The following is a 15844-nucleotide window of genomic DNA, read 5'->3' on the forward strand; positions in this document are numbered from 1 at the left end:
AATATTTGTCAGTCCAAAAACCTTGCCGGTTTTGCAGATTCACCAAATGATCGAGGTTTGGCTGGTTAGCGTAGCCCTTGCTGGAAGTAAATATGTTAATTGCTACACATTTTGGCAGTTCTTTTAAAGGTACAGGTTTAGGAACGACCCATAAAGTGAGAGCCCTCTTTCTGCCAGCAGGACTGTGACCTTGAGCGAAGCTGCACTGATGTTATCACTGCACTCTGGGTATTGTATGATCCTCTGGATGAAAAACATCTGCCAAATGAAAGAGAATAAAGGAAGCTCAGCACTTTTGGGAACCTAGACAGTGCTGAAACAGGCACTTCTGTTTGATTGGTTCCGAGATTTGGGAATATAGCACAGATATAGATACACACACGGAGAGGAAGACAAATCTGAAATTAAGTGTCACTCATGCGAGATGATGTGTCTTTTTACTATCACACACAAAGCATGTTTACTCAGGCAACTAAATGACTTATTGCTATAAACTATTCCAAATTCTAATCTTACCTATGAAAGAAAATTCTCAGAAAAGAAAAAAAAAAAAGTGTTTTAAACCAACTTTTTAGTGAAATAAAACTTTTTAGAATATTAAATATGCACATAATATATACCTACATAATTCATTTAATACTATAATAATATAATATAAATATATATAATACATTACCATTTAAAATATTTGAATATATTTTTAAATGTAATTTATTCCTGTGATGCAAGCCTGAATTTTCAGCATCATTACTCCAGTCTACAGAGTCACGTGATCCTTCAGAAATCATTCTTTCACTAGCCTGTTTGATGCTCAGGAAACATTTATTATTATTATCAAATTATCAAAGTTCAAAAGAACAGCATTTATTTGAAATTGAAATTTTTGTCAGATCTTAGCTATGTCTTTACTATCAGTTTTGATTAATTGAACACGTCCTTCTGAAAAAAAGTATTCTTTTCTTTTTTTAAAAAAAAACTTACTGCCTACAAACTTTTTGAACGGTAGTGTATGCATCCACATTTTCTTTTAGTCCTTCTTCAATAATAATCATAAACCCTGACGAAAACTCGATGCATTTTCATCCCGTCCCTTATTATTGATGAGAATATTTGAAAGCACTCTCTGCCCCCTAGCGACTCGTGCTGCTTAGTGCAATCGCTCAAACGGATTTGGAAATTCACATTCCACAAGCATTCACGTTAAGTTAAGTTTCAAAAGATCATTCTAAGGATTTTCAGAATCACTGAAATGCATCTCCGGACACTGTCAAGACGAACTTTTTTTTTCTAGCAGTCACATAGCAAACATATTCTTTATTATTTTGTAAAGTAACTTAATAAAACAAAATATTCAAAACAAACAAACATAAAAATGAACATTTGTCATTGTCTTCACAGGGACTGAAGATGATTCATTGTTTTTCTATCATTCAGTCATTAAAAGTGTTTCCCATTCTCTATTTGATGAGGACTAATTCAATCTGAACCACTCACACAAACTGTTTCACAAATCTTAAAAATGATTTCGCATGTGAAATGTCCTGATGGCCGTGTGTGACATCATAGGCTATGCACGTGGTGAAATCACATAATCTGATGCTCTATGTAAGGTCAAACATTTCATTTCAGAGTTGAGAAACAACCGCCTGATGTTGTAGGCTGCTACGCTTTACTTTGCACGGTCATGTCATTCCTTAAAACGATATTAAAGGCAATTTCATACAAATCTATTTTCATAGATATAACAGAAATGCTAAGCAAAAACTATGTTTTAACAGTGAGCAAGAAAGTTTAAAGTGAAGAATAGTCTATAAGTGCTGAACTGGCGCCATCTAGCTCTCTAAAAACAAAGGCTTGCGAGTAAAGTTAATATTGATATATGGAAGCACTGGTTACGGATTATTAGTGGTGTTTGCTAAAAAAAAAATTAATAATATTATTCCTCATACTTAGGGTTAGGGATCTGAACAAACTCTTAAATCTAGATATTACACTTAAATCAGACTATCATAGGAACTTGAAGTTGAGCTCTTTTGAGTAAGCAACGGCATAGAAATGCATTAAAAACCTTAGCAACCACATAGCAACATCCTAGCAACCATCGACAAACCCTGTCATCACTGTGATGAGTTTTGCACGGCAAGCACTACTTACTTTTCACCCCAAAATGAAAATTTTCTGAAAATCTACTCAATCCTCAGGCCATCAAGATGTAGATGAGATTGTTTCTTCATCAGCACAGATTTGGAGAAATTTATCTTTTAACTGAGCAATTTAGCTCAACAACGGATCCTCTGAAGTGAATGGGTGCCATCAGAATGAGTCCAAACAGCTGATAAAAACAACACAATAATTCACAAGTAATCCACACGACTCCAGTCCAGCAAGTTATGTCTTGTGAAGGTAAAAACTGTGTTTGTAAGAAACAAATTCATCATTAAGATGCTTTTAACTTCAAATGTTGCTTTCGACTTAAATAGGAGTACTCTATCCATAATATTGCTTTAAAAAAGGCCTTGTTTCTTTCAAACATGCAGCTTTTTGGGTTCACATGACGTTAAATGATGGACAGGAGATGTGTGAATTATTATGATGTTTTTATCAGCTGTTTGGACTCTCATTCTGACGGCACCCATTCACTGCAGAGGATCCATTAGTGAACAAGTGATTTAATGTTAAATTTCTCCAGATCTGTCCAGATGTTCATCTACATAACGGATGGCCTGAGGATGAGATCAGTTTTAAACAAATTTTCATTTTTGAGTGAACTTTCCCTTTAAGACAATATACAAAATGCATATTATTCCTTTAAACCTTGAGAAATAAATGTGTAAAGAATGCAACGGCAACCATCTATACAACTGCACCCATTTGTAACAACATTTGGACTTGATTTCTTTGGCCAATCTATCCTCAGAACTAAATACGCTCATAGTTAAGCTATTTGTGCAAATATCCAGCAGAGAGCAGTAACATAACTCCCCTTTCAGTCGCCAGCGTATCCCGTAACTCCTGCTCACCTAACGTCCCTTTCTCTCGCAAGTCCCTCCTCTTACTGTCTCCTTCTCGCCATCTTCTCCTCCCTTAACCCTTTCTGAAAAACCCATTCAACTTTCACTATTCTCTCTCTCTCTCTCTCTCTCTCTGGTGTCCTGATTGGTTCCAGATCTGCTCCACTCGCTGACTCGACATTCCACAGCTGGCCACAGCACTGTTTCACCTCGAGGCCTTGCCAAGAGCCGAAGGGAAAAAAAGGATGGCAAGAAAATGGGGAAAGTTAAGAGCTGAAAAGAAAGAGAAAGTAGAGATAAAAGAACAAAGTTAAAGTTTCATTCCCTGTACTGTCTGGATTCAGCTTTTACATGAGCTCATCTTAGTGGCTGTGATCAAGCAAACCATTACAGTGAGGTCAAACTTCTTGTTGGGCCATTCTGTGCCAGTATGTGATTAGAGAGAAAGATACTGCGGTGCTTGTGACAGGCTCATTCTCATGCACTTTCATCTGTCTATTTCTGTCCGCAGCTCTTTTTTTTTGGTTCGCACCACTGAACTTCAAACATACCATCGTTTCATCTGATGTGTAATTATTATGATTATCATTTTCAGATTGATCCATGGGGGACCTGGATTCTGACCCAGAGAACATCAAATTCAGCTGCACAAATTTTTAAAAACAGCATCAAAAAAGTCACAACAAAAAACTTTAAAAGTCACAGTCTGAAAAAAAAATAAAAAATACTGTTGTGGTGTTACCTTGTAGTTTGTGTGATTGTGCGCTCTCATAGTCTGGAAGTTTAATGGAAGTTCAAGTCAATGTGTTTTTTTGGGGGGTGGGGGGGGCTTTGTTCCCTTTTGGCATTAAAGAATAACTATGACATAAAGGACATGAAAAAATATGCACATAAACTGGATTTCCATAACTGGATAAAGACAAACAAAAAATAAGCTTCCACACTAGCCATTCCTAACAGCTCCTCTGAGATGGTGGAATTTGATTGGTTGACAGACTTAGATGGATTTAATGGAGTTTTGTCTTTGTTGATTTTGGTCGATCATCTGCTGCTGCGCTCTACACAGCTCTCTCAATGTCTCTGGAAAAATAAACACAAAAACAAAACCGCAGCTTTTTTTTTTCATAAACGTAAATTCTCTCAGTCAGTTGCTGCCTTGGCAGATTTGTTTTCCTAGGTGTTTCGAACCTATCCAGCATTATTCGCCTTGTTCGTTTAACTCCATGTCTGAAACGAGAATGTTTTTTTCAGCTTCTTCGGAGGGGGCGGAGTTAGTGCGGCTGTACCGAGCGCTCTCATAGGCACCCATGGAGCCGAAGCTCCGCCTACGATACAGATAAATCCCTCCCACCACCAGAGCAATCAGAACGAGGGCTCCAACCAGGACCTGAATCAATACATGGAGATGGTCGACCTTGGCTGGAAGAAAGAGAAGATAAATATTCAAACAAAACATCATGGGTGTTCATTTAAAGGGGTCATATGATGCAATTTCAATTTTTCCTTTCTCTTTGGAGTGTTACAAGCTCTTGGTGCATAAAGAAGATCTGTAAAGTTGCAAAGACTAAAGTCTCAAATCCAAAGAGATATTTTTTATAAATGTTAAGTCAACCACACACCCCTAAAACGGCTCGTTCTAACACGCCCCCACATGTCTATGTCACTATGTGGGAAGATTTGCATAACGCCGCCCAAATGTTCACGCAAAGAAAGAAGGCGTAACTTTTATTCTTACTGTTGCTGCCGCGGCCATGTCGTGGAGACGCTGTGTGTTTCATTGTGAAAGCGAAAATACACAATACTTTGTTTTGGTCTTCCAAAAGAGGACACAGCAAGAAATCAGTGGGTAAGTTGTATTTCAACACTGTTCCAGAACACAAATATTCAGATGTGTGCAGCACATTTTGCGAAGGACAAGGACTGTTTCCTGAGAGAGTAGCCTACAATGCCGGTGTCTCTTTCTATAAAGTGGGGCAGTTCCAACTTTCCAAGGACAGTCTGGTGCTTCTGACTCACAGCCTGTAAGTATGTTTGCATATTTAAAGAATTTTTCACTGACGATTCAAACTTGAATTTTGAGCAGTGTAGAGTAGCGCTTGTTGTTTGTCGTTTCTCCGATCACAAATGCAGACATGGTTTTATGTTTACGCAGTACGATACGCAATGCAATGCGTAAAAAACACAGTATAAGTAATTTTAATCAGTAATTATGTCCCCACTGGATGCAACAAATGCCTCGTTTATAATAAGTTTTATTGGTTTTGTCTCGTCACTCCGGGACACACGGCATCACAGTATGGTGAGGGGCGTAACATTTCCGACACACACTTGAGGAATTCAGCCAATCTCAACGTACTGGATAGCTGGCAAATCAGTGTACACCTCGCTTTTCAAAACAATGAGCTTTGTTAAAATCGACACGTTTCAGAAAGGCGGGGCATAGAGGAGAAACAATTATTTATAATAATAAACACATTGCATTACACTAAACACACAAAATAATGTTCTTTTTAGCAACATCATATGACCCCTTTGATATGTTTTTCAACTCAATCAACATATTTGAGGTAAAAACTTGGTTAAAAAATGAATAGAACTTACAATGAACTACAGGCTCTGCTGTGGCTCCTAATGAAAAAGAAAAGAAAGAGGAAAATTGGGCTCAAAATTTGAATTATTATATTGTATATTATAATTATATTAGGATTTCTGTCATACATTCTCCACTTTTTTCCCCCCTGAGGTCAACTTATTCAAGGTTTTTTTGGACTTTTCTCATCATGACCATGGCTATTTTTCACCTGCTTATTTACCACCCGCAATTTTTATTTCATTTCTTTAGATTCTTGTAATTTTGTTTGTTTTTTTCATTTTAATATATGTATATATAATATATTAAATATACTTTATGGGTTAGTTTGTATTGCTTCATCCTTCAATAACAACCTCTTTGCAAAGTCTGGATGAGATTATGAAACAGCACTGTTTTAATTCATTTGTGTAGCTTTGACTCCAGTTGTATATGGAAATATATCATATGTTCCTATATGTTTGTGACGCTCCATACCCCGAGGGCGTTTACAGATGACTCCATGTGTGCGGTTTTTGCAGGACCCCGGCCTCCAGAGGCCCGTGTTGCTCTGAACCCAGAAGCAGCTGTTGGCGGACAGCATGCTCAGATTAGCGTCCTGCTGCTCCCAGTTACTGTAGTCCACTACTTGACTGTCTGACCACTCCAGACTGCCTCTGTGGAGTCGAACATATACACACAGGTCTAGATAAAGGAGATCCAAACTGCAGGGCAATAAAGGAAACAAGTGTTGTTCATTAAACTTCTTGCCTTTGGAGTTAAAGATCATTCCAAGCCAAGCGCCGTAGGCCTGTCGCTGAAAACTCTGCATATGCTCCCATACAAAACTGTTCTCGTTTTCATCTAATATTGACAACAGCTTAGCTCCCAAAGAAAAAACAAAAAAAAATAATACTTAAATTAATAATTAATAAAATATTAATAAAAAACATTACTAATTACAACAATACATTATTGTGTGTAATATGTTCCTGTGCTGATTTTGTTGTTTTTCCCCCATGTGTAGACGTTACCTTTGTTACACATGCGTATGGCCTCATGTTTAAATTGTAGCTCGTGGAGGATGAACGAGTAGCAGTGATTTCTGAAAGGAACCCAGGACCAATTACCTACAGGATGTGGGCATAAACCTGGATACATCCACCTGTGTTCTATTGTTCTCTCTGACACAAAAACACAACAAGCAAAAGACTATTAGAACACACCTGCAACATTTTTGAAAAAAAAAAAAAAAAAAACATATGTTTTAGTTTACAATAACAGATACACACAGGTTACATCTAAACTGCACTCATAAAAATTAGAAATATTAAACAACATATATTATACACCAAACTAGTAAACTAAAAAAAAAAATATTCTAAAAAAAATTTTAAAATAAAAAAACAACAAAAAAAAACCATAATAAAAATTAGAAATGTTATAGTAATGTTTTATATGCTATAATAGTTTATAAATAATTTTAAAATAAATTTGGTATACACTAAATATTGCATTTTATTATTTAAAATTAGTGTTGGGCAACGATTAATCGTATCTAAAATAAAAGTTTTTGTTTACATCATATATGTGTGTGTAATGTGTATATTTATTATGTATATATAAATACACACACATGCATGTATATATTTAAGAGAAATATGGTGTTTATATATCAAATATATTTATATATAATTTAAATTATATGAATATAAATATATGCATGTAAATACAAATATTTTCAAAATATACACGGTATGTGTGTGTCGTTATATATACATAAAATAAATAAATAATAAATATACACAGTATGCACACATAAACAAAAACTTTTATTTTGGATTAGATTAATCGCGATTAATCATTGCCCAGCACTATTTCAAATAGTTTAGAAAATCTGTGTACCAATAAAATAATGAGTCAGCCTTGGATGCATACTTCATTTGGAAAATCAATGCAAATAAAGAGCACTAGTAATATAAGAAAAGTATTCAGAAGCATACTTTAACACTTTCTTACCCGTGTTAATTTCACAGATGGCAGCATTTAATTTTGTATTACAAGCAGCCACAGTCCATTGGCCTTCAATGGTCATGTGACCACATCCATACATTTGATTAGGCTGTCCATCCCGCCAGTCACTGAATGTGAGCTCCTCTTCACCCAACCACGTGTAGCTCCGAGCCTGGAAATACAAGAAGCTTTTGCTGAAGCTCTGAGCAGTCAGAGGAAGAGACACACAAGTCACACACAATGTCTCACCCCGTCGTTGTGTAGCCCGATCCAGGCGGGTTTGCGGAGCGTGCTGAGGAGGAGGGTGAGGTAGGCGTGCTGCCGAGGATCCCGCACCGCTGCCAGAGTTCCGTTGACGGAGTCACACAACCTGCACAGCTGTGTGTACCAGTCCAGAGGCTTCTGCAAGATCCGGTACTGTACGCCATTAAATTCCAATGGGCCATCTAATATTGGGGGAAGAGGGTCTATGCCAGGGGGCAAGGCAGGGTCTGGAAACACATGCACACAGGATATTTTAGTGGTTCAGGGTATATAGTACAATGTACATTTGTGTGAGCATGTGAATTTGAGATATTCCTGTACCTTTTTCCTTCATACAGATGAAGCCATGTTTCTCTGCATCACACCTGCGAGACGCCCACATGCCCATCACCCGGGGAGGACTACCATGGAGAAGCACTATGCAGTTACCCTAATGGGACACACATATACTCAGACTGATGGGTGGATGGCTGGATTTATAAATGATAGATAATGTAGATGGACAAACAGAGAGAGAGAGAGACAGAGAGACAGAGAGACAGACAGACAGACAGACAGGCAGACAGACAGACAGACAGGCAGACAGACAGACAGACAGACAGACAGACAGATAGATAGATAGACAGAGACAGATAGATAGATAGATAGATAGATAGATAGATAGATAGATAGATAGATAGATAGATAGAAGGAAACATACCGGGCTTTTCATTTGTCTGTTGTCCACTGGTTCTCCAGGGGCCCAGTTAGTATAGCTAAGGAATCCAGGTTCAAACCACCTGAACTGAGCCTGTGATTCTGAAGTAAGCCCCACCCACACATGGAAACTGCTGTTGGGCAGCAAAGTCACAAGGAATGCTGAAGAGAGAGAAAAATAGATCAAACGCAGAGCTTAGTCTGTTTCCATTCACTCAAATGAATGCTACACCAAACAAATTGAGGGCTGTAAGTGCCAGAGATATTGGGGCATGTCAGTCCCAATATTCATTAATCAGTTCTTATACTTTTGCAAAACTATCAATTTAAATAAAAAAACCATCAATTTAATGTAAACTATCTTCCCTTCTGTGTTTTTGTCTTTCACATTCCTGATTGTTTGTTTGTGTGTGTCTGTGTGTATGGGTTTGATTTACCCTGAACTCTGTGGTTTGGCACTGTTACTAGCGTGGCTCTTTGTGTCAGACACGTCTTAGAGGCAGATTCCCAAGTGCTACGACTCGACAGCTCTTCTCCAAACACCTTATAACACTGTTAGAATGGGGGGGGGGGGGACAGAATGCAGAGATTACTGATATAAGAAAATAAATATTTCTGTAAGAAAGTAATTTTCTAAATAATAATTTTTGCTAGATCTTTATTTTCTTACATTCCAAATGAAAAAAAAAAATAATAATAATAAAAATGTAATCAAAATGTAATATCTTTCTACATCACAAGAAGAAGATTTTTCCTTTTTGGCTGCCATTATCAAGCAATCTGATTTTTACATCTCCTCCAAAAGATCTGTCAAATATAGATCACTTTTCATGATCTAATCAATTCCTGACAGAAACAAGTTCCATCTAATATTTCTCAATGAATATCCCATTTCACATAGAAATATGTCACATTACAAAAGTAAAATGAAATGTGAGACTGTTTCACAATTATTTTAGGTAGGTTTTGAAAGACAAACACCTGCATTTACTTTAGGTCAATGTAATCTTTTATTTCTTAGAAAAAGTTTATATACAGTATATAAAAAAGAGATGATCCAAAATGGTTCAAATAATGAGCAAAACTAAATTTGACTGAACTGAACTAACTACAAAAAATTGGGGAGAAGAATTTTTTTTTTACTACAGTGCAGCCTTGCAAGTGTAATAATGTATAAAAGCAGACAGTCTGTGGGAGTGAGTTTTCACCTTGTGTAGAAAAGGACTCCAGCCCTGGGGGCAGCCGGCAGGTATGAGAGGAGAAGCGGGTGTGGGAGGGATGGTTCCTGTCACATTCACCCTCTTACACACATATGGAAGATCGACGTGACACCTCTGGTCTGACCAGTCACCTGAGAGAACATTAAGGTAATTCAATAAACTCACTGCTGTTGAATCACATATTTCACAAAATACCTTAAATCTGTGCACTCCTTTCTTATATTTATATAAAAGTGTGCAGTGCATGTCAAATTCAATGTGAAGATGACATATTTTCTGATTCTATATGAGTGTAAAAAAGGGACCAACCTTTTGAGGCAGAGATTTGGACACATTTGGGCTCTTTGCTGATTGGTCGAGGCTGTCCTAGTCCCCAGGACACATAATTGAGCACCGAATGATCAGACCACCTTAATCTCCCATCGTTCTTAAAACTGTGCAAGCCAATCCACCACAGGTCATTTTCTTTGCGGGACATCTGGACACAATAAAACATGCAATTCTTGGTTAGTACTGCAAACACATTTCATACAGCATTTAGCCTTGGATAAATCTCTTTATGCAAATATTCATCCCAAAATGAAAGTGACTGTTTACTTTTTAATTTCCATTACCTTCTATCTTGAGTAACACACAAAATTATACTTTTATGATACTTATAAACTCTCAGAGGTAAAGGTACAAAATCTGTCAATGGTGTTGTACCATTTCAAAATGTACTATTTTGTACCTTTTAGGTACTAATATTTCTCCTTAGGTATTGATATCTACCTTTAAGGTAGTAATATGCATAATTTAGTGGTAAATAAGGCACAAAAGTGTACCACCACAGATTTTGTACCGTACACCTTTTTTATCTTACCTTTTCGGGTGAACTGATCCTTTAACTGCTGTTAAATTAATGTCATTAGCATACCTCTTAGAGGACAGTGTGTTGTTGTGTGCTTACCTTGCGTAAAGTGCTAACCAAAAACTGATTCTCCTTAGGAGAGTGCATGGAGACCAGGGAGGCTTCGAACCAGGAGCAGATCCTCTGAGCCTGGTCCCACGTGGAGCGATGTTCAAACATTTTATATTGTGCCTCCTCAAAATCGACCCACTCTAAACCAGTGTCTACACACACAAATGTATAATAATGTCATATAACTTAGATTTCAAAATCATACTCTGCTCACAAACAAACTTGATAAGCTGTTTCTTTTGATAATATTACAGTCTTAAGAGTGCACTGCCACAGACCTTCATGGCTCTCAGGTTCCTCTTCCGCCTTCCCTTTCGGTATTTTGCAGATCCAGTCCAGCTCAGACTCGCAGTATGATGCCAGCCAGTTGGTGTCAGCCATGTTAGCTGCTCCACACTCAGCAGGCCCATAATTACCAACTGCCAAGTTCTGATAGGACACCTGAAAGAGAAAAAAGACTTTATATGTTAGAATCACTGATAAAGCTACTATGTGGGTACAATATTAAAGAAATGGAAGCAGAAAACAATACTATGTTAATGATTCTCTACCAAGGGGCCAGGGACCACTAGGAGGCATCAGCATACTTACGAAGTGCCCTCAAGATTACTTAAAATGATTTAAAATTAGACAAAACAAGCAATAAAACTTTAAAAACCTTTATCATTAAAAACGTCATTGTGATCTTGATTTACCCCTTCAAAAACCCCTGTTTTTATCTTTGAAGAGCCAGGATTCTCATGGTCTTGGAAAACCTGGATATATATGAGAAATCCTGATTTTAATAGTTCTAGACCTGGAAAATTCATAAAAATAAACCCAGTAGGCTCATTTTAATAATGAATATACATTTTAGCAGTATTGCAAAGCTCTAAAATATTTGATTTTTAACATATTGAATATTTTTAATAAATGAATATTTTTTTAAAACATTTAGCTCCTACTAGTTTTGGAACCCTGAAATGTAATTATTTTAATTACAATTATTATAATTTTTTTTTTTTTTTTTTTTTTATAGATACTGTTACTATAGCTATAATAACTATAGTAGGACAGCCCATAGATTAAAATATGTTTTGCATCTTAAAAATATTAATATGGAGGCCTTGGAGTCAAAAAGATTGACAACATCTGCTCTTTAGATGTCTAGTACAGTGTTTTGTCTTATATATGCCCTTAGCCCCATGGATAAAGTTCCGAAATGTGCTCCTCTTTAATCATACTGGATATTATTGATCGATCATGAATGATTATTAAAATAGCCATCAATGTTATTAGAATATACACATACATGCTGGTCTAGTACAATGAAATAAAAAATAAAAAAAAAGAACAGTATTTTAAGAACTCACAGCTGATCCGTCACTCCATGTCCAACTGTCACTATTCCTGCGGGAAATTCCGATCCACAGCCAGTGCTGCTCATGATCCTCCGCCTCCCTGCCCACACAGCCAATCAGAAAGCAGAGCGGTTAGACACTGCTATACTTTTAACAGGCCCCCATGATGCATTCGAATCATAAACTTATCTTACACTGAACAAAATAACCTCAAAATATTCTGACTAGGGGTATTTGAGTGTAAAAAAAAAGAAATTTGATTCATTTTCACATAAATCAAGCCCCCATACATTACAAACACACACAGTGTTGCTTTAGGACTGGATTTTAGACACTTACCCGAAGGCCTCATGGAGGATCTGGAAGACATAGGTCTCTTCCTCTGGCGTGCTGAAGCTGGCGAGCTGAGCTCCATGTTTCTGGCAGAACTTGTGAGCTTGAATCCAAGTCAGTCTCTTCTCCAGTGCACCTGCATGAAAAACCTACAAAAGCACAGCAATGAGCAGACCACACACAATCCAATACAAACAAACACACAGACACCACACAAGGATGAATTTGTTCACTTCTTGAATTGAATGGACACACTCACAGGACGCTGAACTGGATTTGTAATGGAATAACAGGAAGAATTCTAACTCAGAAGTAAAAACTTTTGTGGTTATTAATTTTGTGATGAATGGCAATCATTCATTATGACTATTTATTCTCTGATATGTAAAATTTCATTACTGTCAAAAAACAATTTATACAGCCATCAAAGAAAAAAAAATGTGTTTTAATGGCCTCATTGTGCCTTCTTGAAATCATCAGTGAATGTTTGCAGCTTTTGTAAAAAAAGATGGATCTCAAAATTTCCAGCCACAGCTGGAAAGGAGGTCAAATATGCAGAAGATGCTGGAAAAAGCCAAAGAATGTGCAGGAGCTGGAGGATTTTGCTCATGAACAGCTATCATAAAACATGAAATCAGCCATGGATCATCCAGGTAACAACAGAGTATTAAGAATCAAAGGTATGGTAAACTTTTGAAATGGGGTCATTTTTTTATTAAATTCAGCAATTATTTTGTTTTTTTGGATTATATGTAAACATCTGTTATGTGAAGTAGCTTATCCATGAAAGTACTAAATAAAAAAAATAAAATGCATTTTTTTATGATCCTTCTCATTTTGTTTAAAATTATTAAATTTTTCATTGATTCTGCAAGGGGTATGCAAACTTTTGAGCAGAAGTACTACAGCCATCTGGGGAAAAAATAATGTTTTTCTTTTACCCCAGTTTTAGAAAATGACAATGTTAATAATTACTAAATATAATATATGAGTCTATAGGTGAGATTTCTACCATGTTTTAATTATAATTAAAAAATTAATAAAAAAAAACACACTTTTAAAATTTATAAAATATTCACACCCAACAGCAGATTAGAGCTGTGGGCGAGGCAATATAGTTTACATTTTGGCAATGATACAAGCAATAAAGCAGTTAAGATTTGTTATATAGTATAGTATTTATCGCTCTATGTGAGTATACTGTGAATAAAGTAGATAAAGTTGGATATAATATAAATAATATATACTAACTTAAGTTTTAAAGAGCTGGGTGTTACTGCATGTATGCGTATAAAACTTTATATATAGAGCTGTGTAATAATATGATTTACATTTGCAACAATATTTCTTACATTTAAAGTTACAGTTCTGCAAATTCAACTCAAATTTTAATTTAGAAAGCATTTAAATTTTGAATGGCGCACAACTCTGATAGACACACCTTTGTAGCAGTAGCGGAACTTATTGGTGCTTTTCCATCCCGATGGGCATGATCCTGTTAGGGAGGGCGTGGGCTGAGGAACAGGGGGGCTGGGGATGAGAGAGTCCTGATTCTGTTTGCATATGTATTTGGAGCGGACACTGGCACAGTCCTTCACATCCCACAGACCCATGGCCTGCCCTGCCCCACCATCACCACACAAACCTCCTTTATCTGTGCTGCAACACCACAAGACGAAAGGCAGGTTCATCCTCTGCATGTTATGGCTGAGCACCAAATGATAAAGGGAATAATAAACAGAAACAAATTATTCAGGTGCACACATGGTTTCTATACCTGGCTGGTCTCTGTTCCAGTTGGTGTATGTGAGCTCCTCTCCCGTTATCCAGCGTAACGTGCCGGTGCTGTTCTCATTATACCAGTCCGCCCAGAACTGATCGGCAGATCGTCCAAACACCAGGCTGCTCACAAAGGCCTGCTCAAACCTGGAAACACAGCACATATGCACCTCATAAGTTACTTCATAATTCAATGATTTCGGCAAAGAGCATTACAAGCTGAATACAAATCCAGTCCATGTTGCTAGGCTTGTGTCCAGTACCTGTTATTAATAATGACGAGTGTGGCATTGTTGCTAGCGCACATTCCTTTTGCATCATTAAAGGTTAGAGATTCTTCTCCAACCTTGAAGCAGGAAGGACTGTGCCATCTCCAACCCTGAGAAGATTTATAAGAGGGAGAGAGAAAGTGTGCTGTGTTACAATGCATTCTGATATTCTTGCTTGAAAAATAATGCATTGGTAATATATGTTTCTGAAGAGTTCGGCATATTTTGTAGAATAGTTATTTTTTGCTAAATGTTAAATGTACAGTGACAACTGTAAAGCATTTGGAAATTTGCTTGAAATGTTATTTATTTACTTTTATTTATTTTCTTAATAAATGCATGAACACCAGCATAAACCAATCTGGACTAGAATTTATACTGGTCTAAAAACTGGTTCTGTCAGTATAGGTGAATTTACCCTTTATGTATAAACTATATGAATTAGATCCAAAGGCAGAACAATTTAAATCGACAGGCACAAAACATGTACACACATGCACGCATTCACACACGGACACCCCACATTTTAAGGAATGTCTCTAAATTACACGTCAGCACTAGGCAAGAGTAGTAGCAGTAACTTGACCGGTCTGCTGGCTGTCTGCTCTGCTGTTTAAGACATTACAGAGAGTCAGATGTGTTCTCTCTCCATTGTCTGACGATGACAAACTCATTATGACTCCGAATTTAGCAGCCTGTTCCAAAAATGAAGATTAAATTGTTAAAACTAGATTTTCACTTGCAGAAAGGGCTACAATGCAGCAAAAGAACAGTGTTAATGCCTTACGAAATTATTGTAATTTGTAAATCAAATTTTGCCAGAAAAAAGAGGGGGGAGATTAATAATAATATGCAATGTACATACAGTATAGTTCAAAGGTTTTTAACATGATTCTGACAGTTCTACAGGGATAAAATCTGCTGAAAAAAATCCACTCTGCATTAACACTTAACACTGACACAAAACCTCTTAAGAACATGTCTGGCTATTTCATAAAATTATACTTTTGTCATTATTATTATTAGTTTTTGCAGTATTTTCTTGACAATTAAGCTCATTCTATCTACATCACCATTTGAAAGTGAGATTTGTTTCATGTTCTTGAAAGAAGATTTTATTCTCACTTAGTCTGTATTTATTTGATCAAAACAGTAAAAACAGCAATATTTTGAAACAATAAAAAAAAACAGTTTTCTATTTGAATATATTTTAAAATGTAATTTATTCCTGTGATAATAAAGCTACATTTTCAGCATCATTATTCCATATGACCGGTCTTCAGGTGTCACATGATCTTTCAGAAATCATAATATGCTGACTTGCTGCTCAAGATTTTTTTTTATCAGTATTGTGCTAATTAATAGCTTTGTTGAAAATGTAATTTTGTT

The 15844-nt window shown here is 36.5% G+C and overlaps 1 protein-coding gene across 1 annotated transcript in view; it reads right to left on the reverse strand.

Annotated features, from left to right (window-relative positions):
* Positions 1 to 3840: 3840 nt before the first annotated feature.
* LOC109071662 (C-type mannose receptor 2-like) overlaps positions 3841 to 15844 on the reverse strand; it is a 29564-nt gene continuing 17560 nt past the window's right edge. Inside the window, 19 exon segments of the mRNA XM_042720615.1 lie at positions 3841 to 4430; positions 5613 to 5639; positions 6079 to 6471; positions 6615 to 6764; positions 7600 to 7765; positions 7843 to 8084; positions 8179 to 8287; positions 8558 to 8715; positions 8991 to 9105; positions 9762 to 9904; positions 10083 to 10251; positions 10723 to 10886; positions 11013 to 11175; positions 12087 to 12174; positions 12414 to 12556; positions 13847 to 14032; positions 14035 to 14066; positions 14185 to 14333; positions 14450 to 14565. Coding sequence (XP_042576549.1) covers positions 4210 to 4430; positions 5613 to 5639; positions 6079 to 6471; positions 6615 to 6764; positions 7600 to 7765; positions 7843 to 8084; positions 8179 to 8287; positions 8558 to 8715; positions 8991 to 9105; positions 9762 to 9904; positions 10083 to 10251; positions 10723 to 10886; positions 11013 to 11175; positions 12087 to 12174; positions 12414 to 12556; positions 13847 to 14032; positions 14035 to 14066; positions 14185 to 14333; positions 14450 to 14565 — 2934 coding nt within the window. The 3' untranslated portion in view covers positions 3841 to 4209.

This window comes from Cyprinus carpio, chromosome B3, assembly GCF_018340385.1.
Source record: "Cyprinus carpio isolate SPL01 chromosome B3, ASM1834038v1, whole genome shotgun sequence".
NCBI lineage: Eukaryota > Metazoa > Chordata > Actinopteri > Cypriniformes > Cyprinidae > Cyprinus > Cyprinus carpio.